Source organism: Xyrauchen texanus, chromosome 12 (assembly GCF_025860055.1).
Source record: "Xyrauchen texanus isolate HMW12.3.18 chromosome 12, RBS_HiC_50CHRs, whole genome shotgun sequence".
Taxonomy (NCBI): domain Eukaryota; kingdom Metazoa; phylum Chordata; class Actinopteri; order Cypriniformes; family Catostomidae; genus Xyrauchen; species Xyrauchen texanus.
The window spans coordinates 38,142,997-38,157,523 of record NC_068287.1 but is presented as its reverse complement, the minus strand read 5'-3'; the positions used below and the strand labels follow the sequence as shown (position 1 = coordinate 38,157,523).

At 38.1% G+C, this 14,527-nt stretch overlaps 1 protein-coding gene across 1 annotated transcript in view; it reads left to right on the top strand.

Moving 5' to 3' along the window:
- Positions 1–14,527, top strand: part of LOC127653003 (rap guanine nucleotide exchange factor-like 1) — a 55,734-nt gene that overhangs the window by 39,292 nt on the left and 1,915 nt on the right. The window contains exons 6-14 of the mRNA XM_052139476.1: positions 506–673; positions 907–1,004; positions 2,490–2,612; positions 3,140–3,318; positions 3,863–3,953; positions 4,619–4,669; positions 5,780–5,867; positions 9,430–9,494; positions 10,468–10,522. Coding sequence (XP_051995436.1) covers positions 506–673; positions 907–1,004; positions 2,490–2,612; positions 3,140–3,318; positions 3,863–3,953; positions 4,619–4,669; positions 5,780–5,867; positions 9,430–9,494; positions 10,468–10,522 — 918 coding nt within the window. The remainder of the gene's footprint in view (positions 1–505; positions 674–906; positions 1,005–2,489; positions 2,613–3,139; positions 3,319–3,862; positions 3,954–4,618; positions 4,670–5,779; positions 5,868–9,429; positions 9,495–10,467; positions 10,523–14,527) is intronic.

Sequence of the window (14,527 nt, the reverse complement as noted above, 5' to 3'; positions counted from 1 at the left end):
TTTACACGATTTGCCTAATACATTGAGATTCCCTACTTTCATTGGATAGTTTAAAAACATCCATCCTGGTTTGGAAAACGCCCACTGATTACTATGTTGAGATTCCCTACATTCATTAAATAGTTGAAAAACACCCATCCCCATTTGAAAATGGAAAATGCCCATTATTGTTCCACAGTGACATACTTTATAGTTTCATGCCTGAACTTAGTCATTTTTTTTCCCTTCATTTGACTCACATTTGAAAGAAAGAGAGTGATATAAGAATATATTTTTTGAGTTTTATGATGAAAAGTTTCAGTACTTAGTTAAACATGGTATGTTGTGGTATATTGATTTAAGATCTAGGTTTATAGCCGAAAGGTTGGGGGCTTGAACCCAAGAATGAGACAATTAAATTCAAAACAGGAAAAAACCTTGTGACAGATTATCAATTAATGGAGGACAACGTATTTTGTACATTGGCTATTAAGAAAGCTGAGTTGACTATCTGGCCATTTTTCAGTATTCTGCAGGGTTTATACGCCAGATCACTCATACGTGACCATTCGAAGTCGCCTGTCGTGCCGTGTTGGAGAGATCTTGGCCCTTGTGAGAGAGAAGCTCCTGTATAGCGAGGATCAGCCCACCCAACCTGCCAACCTCATACTGGTAGCCGTCACATCGTCTGGGGGTAAGAGTGCTCAAAGATCCATAGAAAATTGTAGAGGTTTCACTAAGTCTTCCCTTGTGTATTAAACCCCCAAATACAGCATAATATGTAAATATTTTAAAAAGCCAAGACAATATATTATGATCCAGTCCTCGACCTTGGTGTGGGAAGTGTAAATATTTGGAGGCAAATCAAGTTTGGGGTTGAATCCGTTCATCTGTTTTAACATCACAATCTAATCTGTGTTTGTTCAGAGAAGGCTGTGTTCCGTCCAAGTGACGAGGCCGTTTTCACCACCCTGGGTGTCAACACCCACCTGTTCGCCTGTGAACCCTCTGAGCTGGAGAGCCTGGTGAGAATCATGAGCGAGACATTGATGTCAAGGGGGGAGTGGCGCAGCAATGGAGACTGTTCTCTCACAAATAGCAAACTAAAAGTGTACCATCATGGTTATTATCACTACAGAATTATTATTATTTTAGCTTGACAAAGCCAATATACTACATAAATTATTTAAAATCCCTAAACCAAGATCAAAATAATCAATTGTAACTCCTCCAAGAGCTTTCAAGCTACATCCACTAAAATTGGTACAGACCTTCAGACTGTTCTGAATCAGGTTGCTATGACGTTTCGAACTGATTGGACTTATGGTTTTCGAACAACGGACAATCAAATCTCAAGGTGGTCACACACTTGATGAGAAGTGCCACGCGCTTGGACACGGCACAGGTATCAAACACAGAGCGCGTCGATGCGTCGATGTGTCGATGCGGTTCAGGTAGCAAACAGTACACACAAAAGTTACCAAGGTTTTTCCCTTCTTCAAGAATGGACAATGATATAAATAGTAAATAATATATGTCCATTGATAATGATTTAGTTTGAATTTAATTGAAAATATCCAAGTTGCAATCCAGCAAAAATTTGAGCCGTTGGTGGGTGTTGCCAACAGTGTGCATACATTCATAGAAAACAATTGCTTCAAATTTTAGAACTCGCCATGCCGTCCGCCAGATGTGTTCGGTGTGCATCCCCCTTCAGACTTACATTGACGGAATGTTAAAATGTGCAAAGATTGTTCAAACTCCAACAGTCAAACAATTCTAAAGTAAACAAACACACATTTACATTTACATTTACATTTATTCATTTGGCAGACGCTTTTATCCAAAGCGACTTACAAAAGAGGAAGAACATCAGCGAATCACACACAAAAGGCCTTTAATGTTGTTTAAGTTGTTCTCTCTCCCTATCTCTTACATTTCTTGCTAGGTTTTTAAAGACCTAACAACAAGTGGCCAGCTATCTAGTAGTATATAAAAACCCTTAAGCTTCAAAATAATATATTTGTTTTTAACTTTCAAGCCAGGCTTTGTCAAGTTCACATCAAAGTTTGTCTTGACACACTTTACCCATCTAGTTTATGATTGTAATTTGGTAAACACAGTAAGATACAATGTTCAATACGGTACAATTGTGTTGAAAGCTTATATTACGAGTATATTAGAAAGCATATAACTGGCTTTAACATCGTTTTGTCACTGGTTTCATTCAACTGCTGTACACACCATAATACCGGACGTTGGGTCTCAATGTTTTTATTTCTTTAATGTCAAACAGAGTGTTCCAGCTATTTACTATAAATTTACACATACATATTAGCTATAACAAATCTGAGATAAAGCTGTACAAGGCAGTCCAGCATCACTGTGAGAATAATAAAGTAGATAATGAAAAATGAAGGTTCCATTTTGACCACTATTCTAAATATTCTCTCCTTCAATGTCTGTGGCGGATAAGCCCCTATTCTCACCCTCATATTTGTGTTGGTCAGATACCTCTCCCTGAGGAGATCCACTGGTCACCAGGCGACAGCAAACTCCATGACATGAGCGCTGAGGAAGTGGCCAATCAGCTGGTTGTGTTTGACTGGGAACTCTTCAGCTGTGTACATGAGGTCAGGACACTACAGCCCCCAAACCATCAGTATTCAGCACTGTTTCACTACACAGAGACTTTCACAGTCCTTTTTAAAGCTATTTTATTGTATTACACAGATAATATCAAAGTGGTTAACAGATGATGATCACTCTGCTTCCAAAACATATTAAAGTATGTGTTTAATTGGCAGATGTAAAACTACTTAGATCAAAAGAAAAAAGTAGTAACCTAGGTTTTAAATGTTTGTGGTTTTTAAATACACTAACACATGCCTTTTCCAAATGAGATTTGTGCACATTTATGCCAAATTCTAAATTCCAAAAACCTCCACAATATATATATATATATATAATTGGGGTATGCTATGGTATACTTTGTAGTTTTCCATTGAAAATCCTTGTTATTCATGCTGTTTAAAGGCTTAATCTGTGCCTCAGGAAACTGGCTTTAGGTTTGAGGCCAGTTGCAAAGCAAAGTCCATGTATAAACTGTCCATGTTCCTGTCCGTGTTTGATTTTGTTGTATTTGGATCTGTTTAAACAGGTGGAGTTTATATGTTACGTGTTCCACGGGGAACAGGCTCGCTGGCGCCCCCTCAACCTGGAACTGATCCTGCAGCGATGCAGTGAAGTGCAGCACTGGGTCGCCACAGAGATTCTGCAGTGCCAGTCACTTCCGAAGAGGATACAACTACTGCGCAAGTTTATAAAGATTGCAGCCTTGTGAGTGTGCATATGCTGGATGTGAAGATAAAGGGCCTAAAGCTTATTGAAGGGGACATTTATGGGAAAGAGGATTTTCCTTTCTCTTGTGGAATAATATACTATGTAGATGCACTCAGGCATTCAAAATGCAGAGCTCCCAAACCAGGCCACCCAAATCATTTATTGAAACTAAACCGCAAAAATTTGCCATATTAACATATGAACGCTCACGTTTACACTACAGCGCCAATTCTGTTTTTAATAATTTGGAGGTGTTGTTACTCGTTTCAAGTGGTTAGCTAATTATAAAAGATATAACTAATGCAAGAAGTCTTAAAGGCACAGATGCAAAAACAGCCTTTTTAATTTTGAGGGTTAAAATGGTAATGTAAAACTTGATTGAGACTAGATTGTTATAAATGGAACAATTGAAAACAGAAATGTAATGTGTGGCCCTTTTATATAAAAAAGTGTATTCAAAAAGTGTCACATTATGTATTAGGTTTGTGAATTAATTAAGATGCTGTGTGCTTTAACAGTTGTGTGTGTATGTGTGTTTTAGATGTAAACAGCAGCAGGATCTGCTGTCTTTTTTGGCACTGGTTTTGGGACTGGACAACCCTGCAGTCAGCCGCCTACGTCTCACCTGGGAAGTGAGTGCATTTGTTTGTCTCTTTCGCTTCCTATTTCTCACAAACGCTCACACATACACTCTTTAGCACCTCTGCCTACTCTCGTTCCTAAGAACTGTCGAGTGTTATTCCTGAAAGGAGGCTATTAGCAGTTGTCATGGCAACTGAAATGAATTAGCAGTGCTTTTCGAAAGGAAATATTTACACGTACGCCTGTACATTTCACGTCAAATTACAAAAACTTTTTATAGTCAGTAAATATGTTTCAATCCAAGTTGCAAATTTAATTTAGGTGAAAAATCAGAATATCGCAAAAACAATTTGCGAAAAAGTAATGTTTACAAAAAAAATCATCACTTCTGTGGAAACTGGTGCAAACCCAGATGAAAATGGATGTGGAAGCCATTGTGGCTCTTACGTATCCACCTCAAGCCAGCATATATGCTGTTTCATGTACATTTTGGAAGCTTGATTCACATCTTGGTGTTTTTATCCAGAATTTTATTTCATCATGATTTATCCCCAAATTTGCTTAAAAAATGTGGATGTAAACCCAGCTAATGCTGTATCTTAACCAAATCTGCTGCATATACTGTATGTTGTTTTTCATGCATATTAATAGACTTTTCATTTGTTGGCATGTGAAATGTGTCAGTTCCTGATCGTTGGTGTCTGTGTTTTGGCAGGGTTTGCCTGGAAAGTTTCGGAAGCAATATCAGCAGTTTGAGAGCATTGCGGTGAGTGTTTACACAGATGAAATGAAAATCACAAATAAGATCTCTTTCATATCTCAATCGTTTCCCTTAGACAACAGTGAGATTAAATAGAGACCAAATGGAGAATTTATTTTTCAATATAAGTTAACCATATGTAGCATAATGTTGCTCACAAACAAAATAAAAAATAATAATAATTTTGACTTGTCTATCCTTCTCTTTAAAATAAGCAAAAATGAAGGTTCCAGTGGGGCACTTACAATGGATGTGAATGGGACTCATTTTTAGAGGGTTTAAAAGGCAGAAATGTGAAATGTTATAATATTATAAAAGCACTTACATGAATTCTTCTGTTAAAACCTGACGTTACGTCGTCATGGAAACAAAGTTGTCAAATTGGCAATAACTTTACACAGAATAGGTTAGTAAGCGATTTTTTTTTCATGCTAAAATCATGGTAACATGCATAATGTTTGTCTTGTGGTTATACTTCTGAAATAGTGACTATTGTAATGTTTACAAATTGGTCCCATTCACTTCCATTGTAAGTGCTTCACTGTAACCCAGATTTTTGCTTTTTTTAAAGAAAAGGAGGGGCAAGTCAAAATAATTTTTATGGTAAACAATATTATGCCACAAATGCTGTTGATTGAGCTTAACTTGAATTGAACCCGGAATATTCCTTTAAGTCTCCTGCTTCACAGATTTTTCACCTGAGAAAAAGACACCAGTAATTTTGCATGTTTCTCATTTAGATTATCAGAAGAAATCTCAAATCCTCAAAGTCAGCCATCAAAATTCAGAAATGTTGAGATGAACTATAAAACATCTCTTAGTGGATTATTCCAACACCAAATGAGCTGAGCTGTGCAATCCACATGAATTATACTCTACGCTCTACACTCTTACTGCATGCCAACAACTGTCTCATTTGTTTCTGTTTTTATGTCTCCTAAATAAATGTGCAGAAACATTTCAAAATTGATACTTAAATGAGACATAGCTGAGAACTCCACTGAGTCTCCTGAACTATGAAAGAGCAACATATGTGCATTTTTCCTATTAACATTCTAGTTTAATAATATCGAACAATTTTCATATTTATAATGATAATTTTTGTGTTTGATGCAGGACCCATCCAGGAACCACAAGTCATACAGAGACCTTCTAGCCAGCCTGAGAGCTCCACTAATACCCTTCACTCCACTGCTGCTAAAGGGTGAGACCCCCCTCCCTCTGACACGCACACATTACAGTAGCACTACAGAGTGGTTTCAGTTTCTCCCCCAGCTGTTGTCCATATGTGTTCCTATAAAGTCCCTTCCTGCCGTGGCTGCCTCTGTGCTGTCTGATTGAAAGTCAGTTTGAAAGGCTCCGCCTGGTTAATTAACACCCCTCTGTTCTGCAGCTTCTGTATACAGAGGACTGCAGAACCCCTGTGGCGTCCAACATATACCACTGATTAACATACATATGTACTGTGCGAATTAGTGATACACACACACACACACACACACACACACACACGTTTTTATGCTGAGCTAATACATTTTTTTTAACCCTGTGAGGGTTAAGTTAATCACTTAACTTAACCCTCACACAAAACGTTTTGCTCATATTTACTAGCACTGTCAAAAAAATTTAATAATTAAAATAAAAAATAATATACAAAATGATTTTAATACTTCAAATATTCAGATTGAAATATATTGTATTATTGTGGTGGCAGACCAGTTAAGCATTTATTAGACAATACATAAAGAGGCTTTAGAAGTCAACATACTATTGTTTGCTTTTTGACAGGTCTGTCCAAAAGGCAAAAAGAGTTTTTTGGACACTGTGTCAAGTTAAACATAGTTTAAACTTTTCTCAAGATCCCTGCATCTGTTGTGCTTCGTCCAGCTTTCAAGAACACGTCCTGTGTGACCGACTCTCATTCTGCGGCTGCGCCGCTTGTAAGGTTAAGGCTAAGGTGTGCTGACTGCCCCCTGCTGATCCGGCTCGTAAAATCACAAAATTATATATACTTCAATATTGAATTGCTCAGATGGCAGGAAATACGTACTTTAATTACAGAATTTACATGTGGCATGTTTTAGTGCATTATTTTTTTTTAAGCATTATGTTTTATATAATTAATCACTCTAAATTAGCGCATTAAAGTGACAGATAGTATATTCATATAAATAAATACTGTATCATGTTGACTTTCTGTGCAACAATGAACTATCAACAATGGTGAATTATCCCCTTGAAGTCACACGTTTGAATCCAGGGCGTGCTGTGTGACTCCAGCCAGGTCTCGTAAGCAACCAAATTAGCCTGGTTGCTAGGGAGGGTAGAGTCACTTGGTAACCTCCTCGTGGTCGCTATAATGTGGTTCTCGCTCTCGGTGGGGCACGTGTTGAGTTGTGCGTGGATGCCGCGGAGAATAGCGTGGGCCTCCACGTGCGCTATGTCTCTGCTGTAACGCACTCAACAAGCCACGTGATAAAATCTATAGTATAAGAATGTGTGTGTCCAAAGTATTTCTCAAAGGGGTTCCCTTTGACTCGTCTGATTTTTTATACTTTCCTCCTTGTACTTGCACACACACCTTTACCTCCACTGTCTGCTCATCAATGCATGTACACCCACACGCAAACACATACATGCATCCTTAAATAAGCATCTGTTCTATTCTCCATCCTGTCTGTCCTCTCTCTCTCTCTCTCTCTCTCTCATGTCTGTAGTGTCTTTCTAGTGTCTGTCTCCTTCCCTGTAAGTGCTCATGACTCAACCCTGTCAGGATCAGTTGAGCATCAAACTCTTAGCTGAGCAGTGCTCTGTATTACTGTCTGAAATAGACCTTAGAATAAGTAGAAATATAGGCTGTAGATTTGTGCTATAGAAGGATGTATGGCGTGTAGTAGCGTTGGGAAGTTTAGTTTAGCATATCAGTTTACATACGGTTCCCTCGAGTGAACTTTGTGTTCCCAGAAGTCCCTTTATGCGTTTTACATGCTCTTTTTTGTAGCAAAAGTGGTGGCTGGCTAAGATTTACAAACCAAAAATGTATTTGAATCTTTCTCTTGAATCATTAAAAATGGGCTCAAAATAATGATCTTTAATGAATCCGACATGAGTAAGGTCCAGCATAAGAAGCTCAGGTTGTAGAATGACAGTATTCTGCTCTAGACTGAAAAAAGCGAGTAAGGGTGGCTGGTGGACGTTCTGGTGCCCTCCTAGGGAGTGGTTGCCCTACTGGGACTGCGTAGTATGCATGTAGTTAGCGGTGGTACTGATAATAGAACATTGCACCATATCAAAGAAACATAAGTAACAGCTATTTCTGCCAGTGTTGCCTATATTTGTGTTGCAGTTGTGCTTTAATTATTGCTGTTTGAAATTGCTATCAAAGAATTTTTTATTTTTTTTAAATTTGAAATAAATTCAGTATGCAGTATACGTGCTATTTTCTGTAATATGCACATTTCTGTACACTTGTGGAACAAGGATTACTGACAATATTGCCCAAAGTTGCAGTATGTGACCAGAGCTTACAAGTGCAAACACGATTACCCAAAATTATGTTTTTTTATCTCCAAACTTTCAGGAATGTCAGGTCAAATCTTATTGAAGAGCATCTGTTCATTATTAAAGATGTTTCACCACTTATCCAAATGAAGTCACCAGTTTTCAGACATTGCAATGTCTTGAGACTCCTGTCCATTATGAGAGCTGCTACCCTGTAAATTGGACTGAAACTGCTGGGATAAAGATGTTGGAATGGTGTTATAAGAAGACAAAGGGTGTTTTTGTCAAGAAATGTGCTCTGACCTGAAAATGCAAAGTCCTTTCAAAGTTGTGCATATGAATACTGTACTTTTGGCACATTCTCCAATGAAATAGATTATTCTAATCATCCTGTATGCCTGAGGGTAGTAGCCATGTATAATCTGCATCATAAATTTAAAATTATACTCTCAAATATGTTAAAAAAAAATCAACTAAATTATGGGTTCCCATTTCAGAGTTTAGTGACTAAAGTTGTGACCTTGAAAACAGAGTTATGTTGTTTGGGAATATTTTTTTATTTGTAATGGCAGGGCGCAATGTGATGCGTGTTGCATTTTTAATGTTTTGGTTGTTTGTTTGACGAAGGCTTCAGAGAGGCAGGTCAGGAGGTTAACCGGGATGCACCCCCATACCCCCTCAAAATCCAAGTTGCTTTATCAGCATGGTAGAAACAAATATATTAGTACTATTAATACTAAAGAATTAGTAACATTTCATTCATATGCATTTACTAGACACACATACTGTACAGTGTATACACACAATTTATATAATAAAATACCTCTAAATGACAACAATTAAAAATATAATATACAATATTAAAACAAATCAAATAATATTAATACAATAACATTTGAAGTCAAAAGAGTTCATGTTCCACAATCACACACCATCAGCTTAATTCAGCATATTTCTCCTAAATGTAACCTAAACATTCTTCTTTTCTTCAATGATACTCCTTCCACTCCTCTTTCCTCCCTTTCTCTCTCTTCCACCAGAGAGACAGAGCCCAGGCATAGACAGATCTCTGATCAAGACGTTATGACTGTTCACTTCTCCTCCTCTCTCTTTCTTTATTTTTGTGTGGGAATGTCAAGCTTCAGCTCAGCTCTGCAATAAAGAAGATGTCTGGCTGAACAAATGATGGCATGATGACATGTCATTACATAACTGTTCCCTTTATTATGCATTCACTCTCACTCTCTCGCTCTCTCTCTCTGCAGATCTGACCTTCCTCCATGAGAGCTGTAAGACTTTCCATGGGGAACTGGTAAATTTCGAAAAGATGGTGAGTTGGCACATATTAAGGAAGTAATGATCTGCTCACACATGCACACACACTTACCTAGCTAAATAAGGACATACAATAGACTTCTATTGTTTTTATATAAAGCTAATAATAATAATGATAATAATAAGTATGAGCGGAAGTGTAAATTAAAGGGGGACGCACACCGGATGCATTTAGCCAACAACATGGCGCGTTCTATAATTCGAAACAATTATTTTCTATGAAGGCTTGCCATCTCTGGAGGCTGCTAATAAAATCTGCAGTGCCACGGAGCACAACTCATATAGTTTTCCATTAAATTGGACCCAAATCATTATCAAAGGGCAAAAATGATCTAGCCATCACTGAATGATATATTGTGCATATGCATCTTTCATATAGCCTACACAATGTATATTCAGTTACAAGTATGTCTTTTTGTGGTTTGACAGCGTGAATGAAACCCCTTCAAAGCAACATACAGAGAAATTGCATAATGATTTCTAATGATTTAGTTTGCGCAGTTAAACCAGTTTTATACACTAACCTGCAAACTCATCAACGTCACTTTTTTCTTGAAGTACAAAAACCTTTGTAACTTTTGTGTGTATGTATCCTGTGCTAGCACTAAAATACTCATCCATGTTGTGATACCTGTGCCTTGCGACCTGCTTAAGTAAATGTTAAATCTCCCCCTTGTGGTCTCCGAATGCTATTACGCCAGACAATAAACAGAAGCCCAACAGAACGAATCGGAAAGGACGCAAATTAAGGCTTCTAATTGAAATGTCGACTAATGTTAATATACTGATGCCTCAAAAATCTATCAATAATATAATGTGCCGATCAATAATCAATATATATATATATATATTAGCGATATTTTATGACATGCCTACTAATTAGTAACTGAAGGTACATTATTTTGTTACTGTACACCATTAATGAAGTGTGTGTCATTCAAATATCTCTTTCTCTCTCCCTTCCTCAGCACAAAGTGGCCGAGATGGTTCGAAGCATCAGGCGGTATAGGAGCTCTCAGCTAGGTATGCATCTCCATACACACACATACACAGACATTCAGTCACATACACACACCAGCCCGCATGTAAACCCATAGACAGACAAGATAGTGGTCTGCCAAAAACGATTAGTGCAAAACTAGAGCATGTCTCCACCTAACGTCATACCTACCCCCTCACGCACACGCACACGCGCACACACACACACCTGCCTGGGTGTGTTAGCTCCAAGAGAGTGCTGCTCCACCCTGCCACAGCCCGTCTGTTTAGGACAGAACAGCCCTCGGGGACCACTTTGAACCACCTCAGAACACACACACACACACACACACACACACACACACAGCCAGCCAGCATGTGTATACACAAACACATGCTAAAGCTGGGGAGTGCTTCAAAACATTTATGCTCAAAGACAAACAGTCTTTACTACTACTGCTGTTATTTTTCTGTAAACATGCAATAACTTATTCATGATTGGTCTTTGTACTGACATTAGCTGGGCTTTTGTTTTGGTCTTAGACCAGTTTTTGGGGTTTCCCTGCTGGAAAGATCTTCTTAGACCAGCATGAATTTCCATGTTGGTCCAAGCTGGTTTATGCTTGTTTGGTGCTGGTCTATCTGGTGGTCATGTTGTTCACCAGCATAAACAAATGTTCATTTCGATGAAGCTAGTTGACCAAGGAACACCAGCATACCAGCATCCCATGCTGGAGAACAGCATCCAAAACATATGCTGATCCTTTTAATAGGGGTTAACAACATGACTTGATGTTCTTGAAATTGGTCTTTGATCAGTAAGAAAAAAAAACACTCTACATTTATTTGTGGCTTTTGGTTTCAGTGTGTTGTGCCTTGGAGTCTAGATTACATAGATCATGCAAACAAAACATGGTTTCCATGGCAACCTTGATGTTGTGCAAAGTTAAAAAGCCATGACTCGGTTCGCACCTACGCAACTATGGATTCATCTTCTGCATTGCCTGCCTTGCCTTAAGAGACTCTGCACCATCACATCCTGCTAAATATTTCCCATTCACTTCCTCTCCATGGTGATGTTTGTTTTGAGGTTGCCATGCATAATTTTGCCATTATCGTGATCATTTTCTACCCTGTTTCTATGATCATCAAATTATAAACACAAAAACAAATGAATGCAGTAGTGATAATGGCTTTAGAGATGATTTATTAAAGAGATTTAAATGAGATGTTTGGAATGCAGAAACTTTTCTCCATAAAGTATGTTCTCCATCCACAATTATCCCATCAGTTTATTTTATTTTCAGCCTTTTTAGTGGATGGACACATGGAGATACAAAGATAGGGTGAAATGGGGGAAACGCGATAAGAAAATGTTCATGTTTTCAGATTCAAACTCATGTATTTTTAGCTGTTCCTAATATTCTGCATATGTATTTTAAGAACAGTATTGCTTTGCTATAATATGCTTTGGTTTTGAAATGACTTGCTTAGAAAATAACCCCCTTTGGGCTATTATTTTATAATTTATTCAGCCTTTTTGTTCTTTTATGTAGTCGCTCTGCTGTATCTCCTGTTTGTCAGACAATGTAATGTCGGCCTATTGAAGTAAAGCAGCAGGTCTCAGTGCATCAGGGCACTTATTTTACTACCTCTGAATGAGAGCTGTAATTATCAGGGCTCATTCTCCCTCCATCTACCTGAGTGGCTTGCCCTCATCCATTTCCATTAGAGGGATTGATGCTCAGTAAAGCACACTGCACTTTTTCAGTCTGGTGCGTAGAAGTAGCCTTTTTAAAATGATAATTTTCTTTTCGTTTAGATACTTTGAAAATAGCCGGCCATGATTGTTTTCGTAGCATTTTCTAAACATTCTGATATGATGCTTATCGCATACGTTTGTCAGACTGTCGTTTTGTGCTCGTGTTACGTGACATTCTGTCTTGCGATGAGATTTCTATAGGGTCGCTAAGGCTCATTTAGTGATGTACACAGGCCAGAGGGCATCCATTTAAATGGACAAATTGCAGCCATTGACATTTCTAAGGCCATGCACGGCTCCTACCATTTCCCTGATAGTGGGGATGAACTTTGGAAGAGAGGCTCAGATGTTAGACTTAATGTCTCTGTAATTGTCTCTAATGCGCTCATCCTGTCAAAGAGTTGAAGGAAGGATGCCGCACCTCAAAGCTGGAACACTGATCCCAGACCAGCTTTGTGATTCATTTTCTAGTTTCTACCCATCGGAAAGAAAAATCACCAATGAGCGCATTTACATGCATGATCTTACACCGATTATAACACTGACTTCACACTTGAGAGAAGCCTTTCACATGCCCTCAGTGTTGAAAGAGTTTCACAATTAGAGGAAACCTTTAATATGCCGACTACGTGTCATGTAAGCGGCAGTATCGGTGTTCCTTTATCGGTTGAAATCAAAAGCGTTTTTTTTTAGTAGATTTTTGCTGATTTCCCCAATTTCATGTTGCATGTAAAAACTTTTATCAGCATTCTTACCGGCTTATCCAGTTTACGCAAGTGTTGTGCGTACGCCTGTTTGATGTTTTCACGTCAAAAGCAAAGAATAATCTGATGATTTTAAATCTCACGTAAACACGTTTTTCTTGCATTGTTGGATTTGCGCATATTGTATTATTGTACATGTAAACATGCTCAGTGACCAACCTCTTTAAATTCTCAATTGTTTCTCTTAAACTGCAATGAGATTAAATTTAGAGCAAACTGAGAGCTATCCACATTCATTTCATAGCTCTGTACCTTTGCTGAAGTTTCCGGCACTTACATTTTTCTCCTGATAAAAATACTCTGGTAATCCAATTTGATGTGTCTCCCCCAAAGTTTCAGAAGAGATCGTAACAATGTCTCAAACTGTTGCCGAATTGGCTAAAATACTAAATCTGCAATTAAAATTCAAAGATTTCATTATGAACATTCGTCATCAAATTATACCAGTACCAAATGATCTAAACAAAGCACTTGAAATTCATTATGTAGCACTTGATAGCTTTATACTCTTACTGAATGTCAACAGTTGTCTCATTTGTCATTTCTGGGAAAATGTATTTGTCTTCATTAAAAATAACTTGGCTCATAATTCCAATATCTATGTTCCTTGAACTTATTTATCTTAAAAATCCATTGACTATTGCATGACCTAAATGTGATTCATTTCAAATACAATTAAGTAGAGACAACAATATTTAGATAGCAAATTTGAGTTAAGCCTACTTGATTGAGTTGGTCCACCATTCGGTGGAGTGGTGGTGGTGTAGTGGTCTAAGCACATAACTGTTAATCAGAAGGTCGCTGTTCAATCCCCACAGCCACCACCATTGTGTCCTTGAGCAAGGCACTTAACTCCAGGTTGCTCCGGGGGGATTGTCCCTGTAATAAGTGCACTGTAAGTCGCTTTGGATAAAAGCATCTGCCAAATGCATAAATGTAAATGATTGACTTAGTTCATTCTATATGAACTTAAAATTAAGTGAACTTAATTACACACGTTTTTGAGAGACCATTACTCAATTCAAATGAAGGAATGAGTTTACTCAATTAATTTAGTAGACTCAACTTATTAGGAATTTCAGTCTAAGAAATTTTAGGAGAAACATCTGAGACTTAATCGATACTTAAATGAAATATAACTGAGATAGAATAAACTCAAGGTAAAGTTGGTAGTGCTTTAGGTAAAGGGAAGATTAGTGGAAGTTGGTCTTGGATCTGTGTTAACTTGCAGCTGCATCCGTCTTGCCACCATAACTTGAGTGACAGTTTAAAGTGATGCAGAGGCGGAGTGACGTTTTTTTCCTTGTGATCAGAGACCACAATTTGCAGCTATTCATAGCTGCTGAAAAGAGCTTTTCCTTCCTACCTCTCTCTCTTTCTCTCTCTCTCTGCTGTTTTTCTACTCGCTTTCCTTTTTGAGAATGTGGCTTAGCAACAGATGCTGTGTCTCTAAAGTAATGTCAGCTGGACTGCGTTTGCGTGGTGGGATCTTAACTCTTGCACTCCACCACGTGGTCAGCCAAA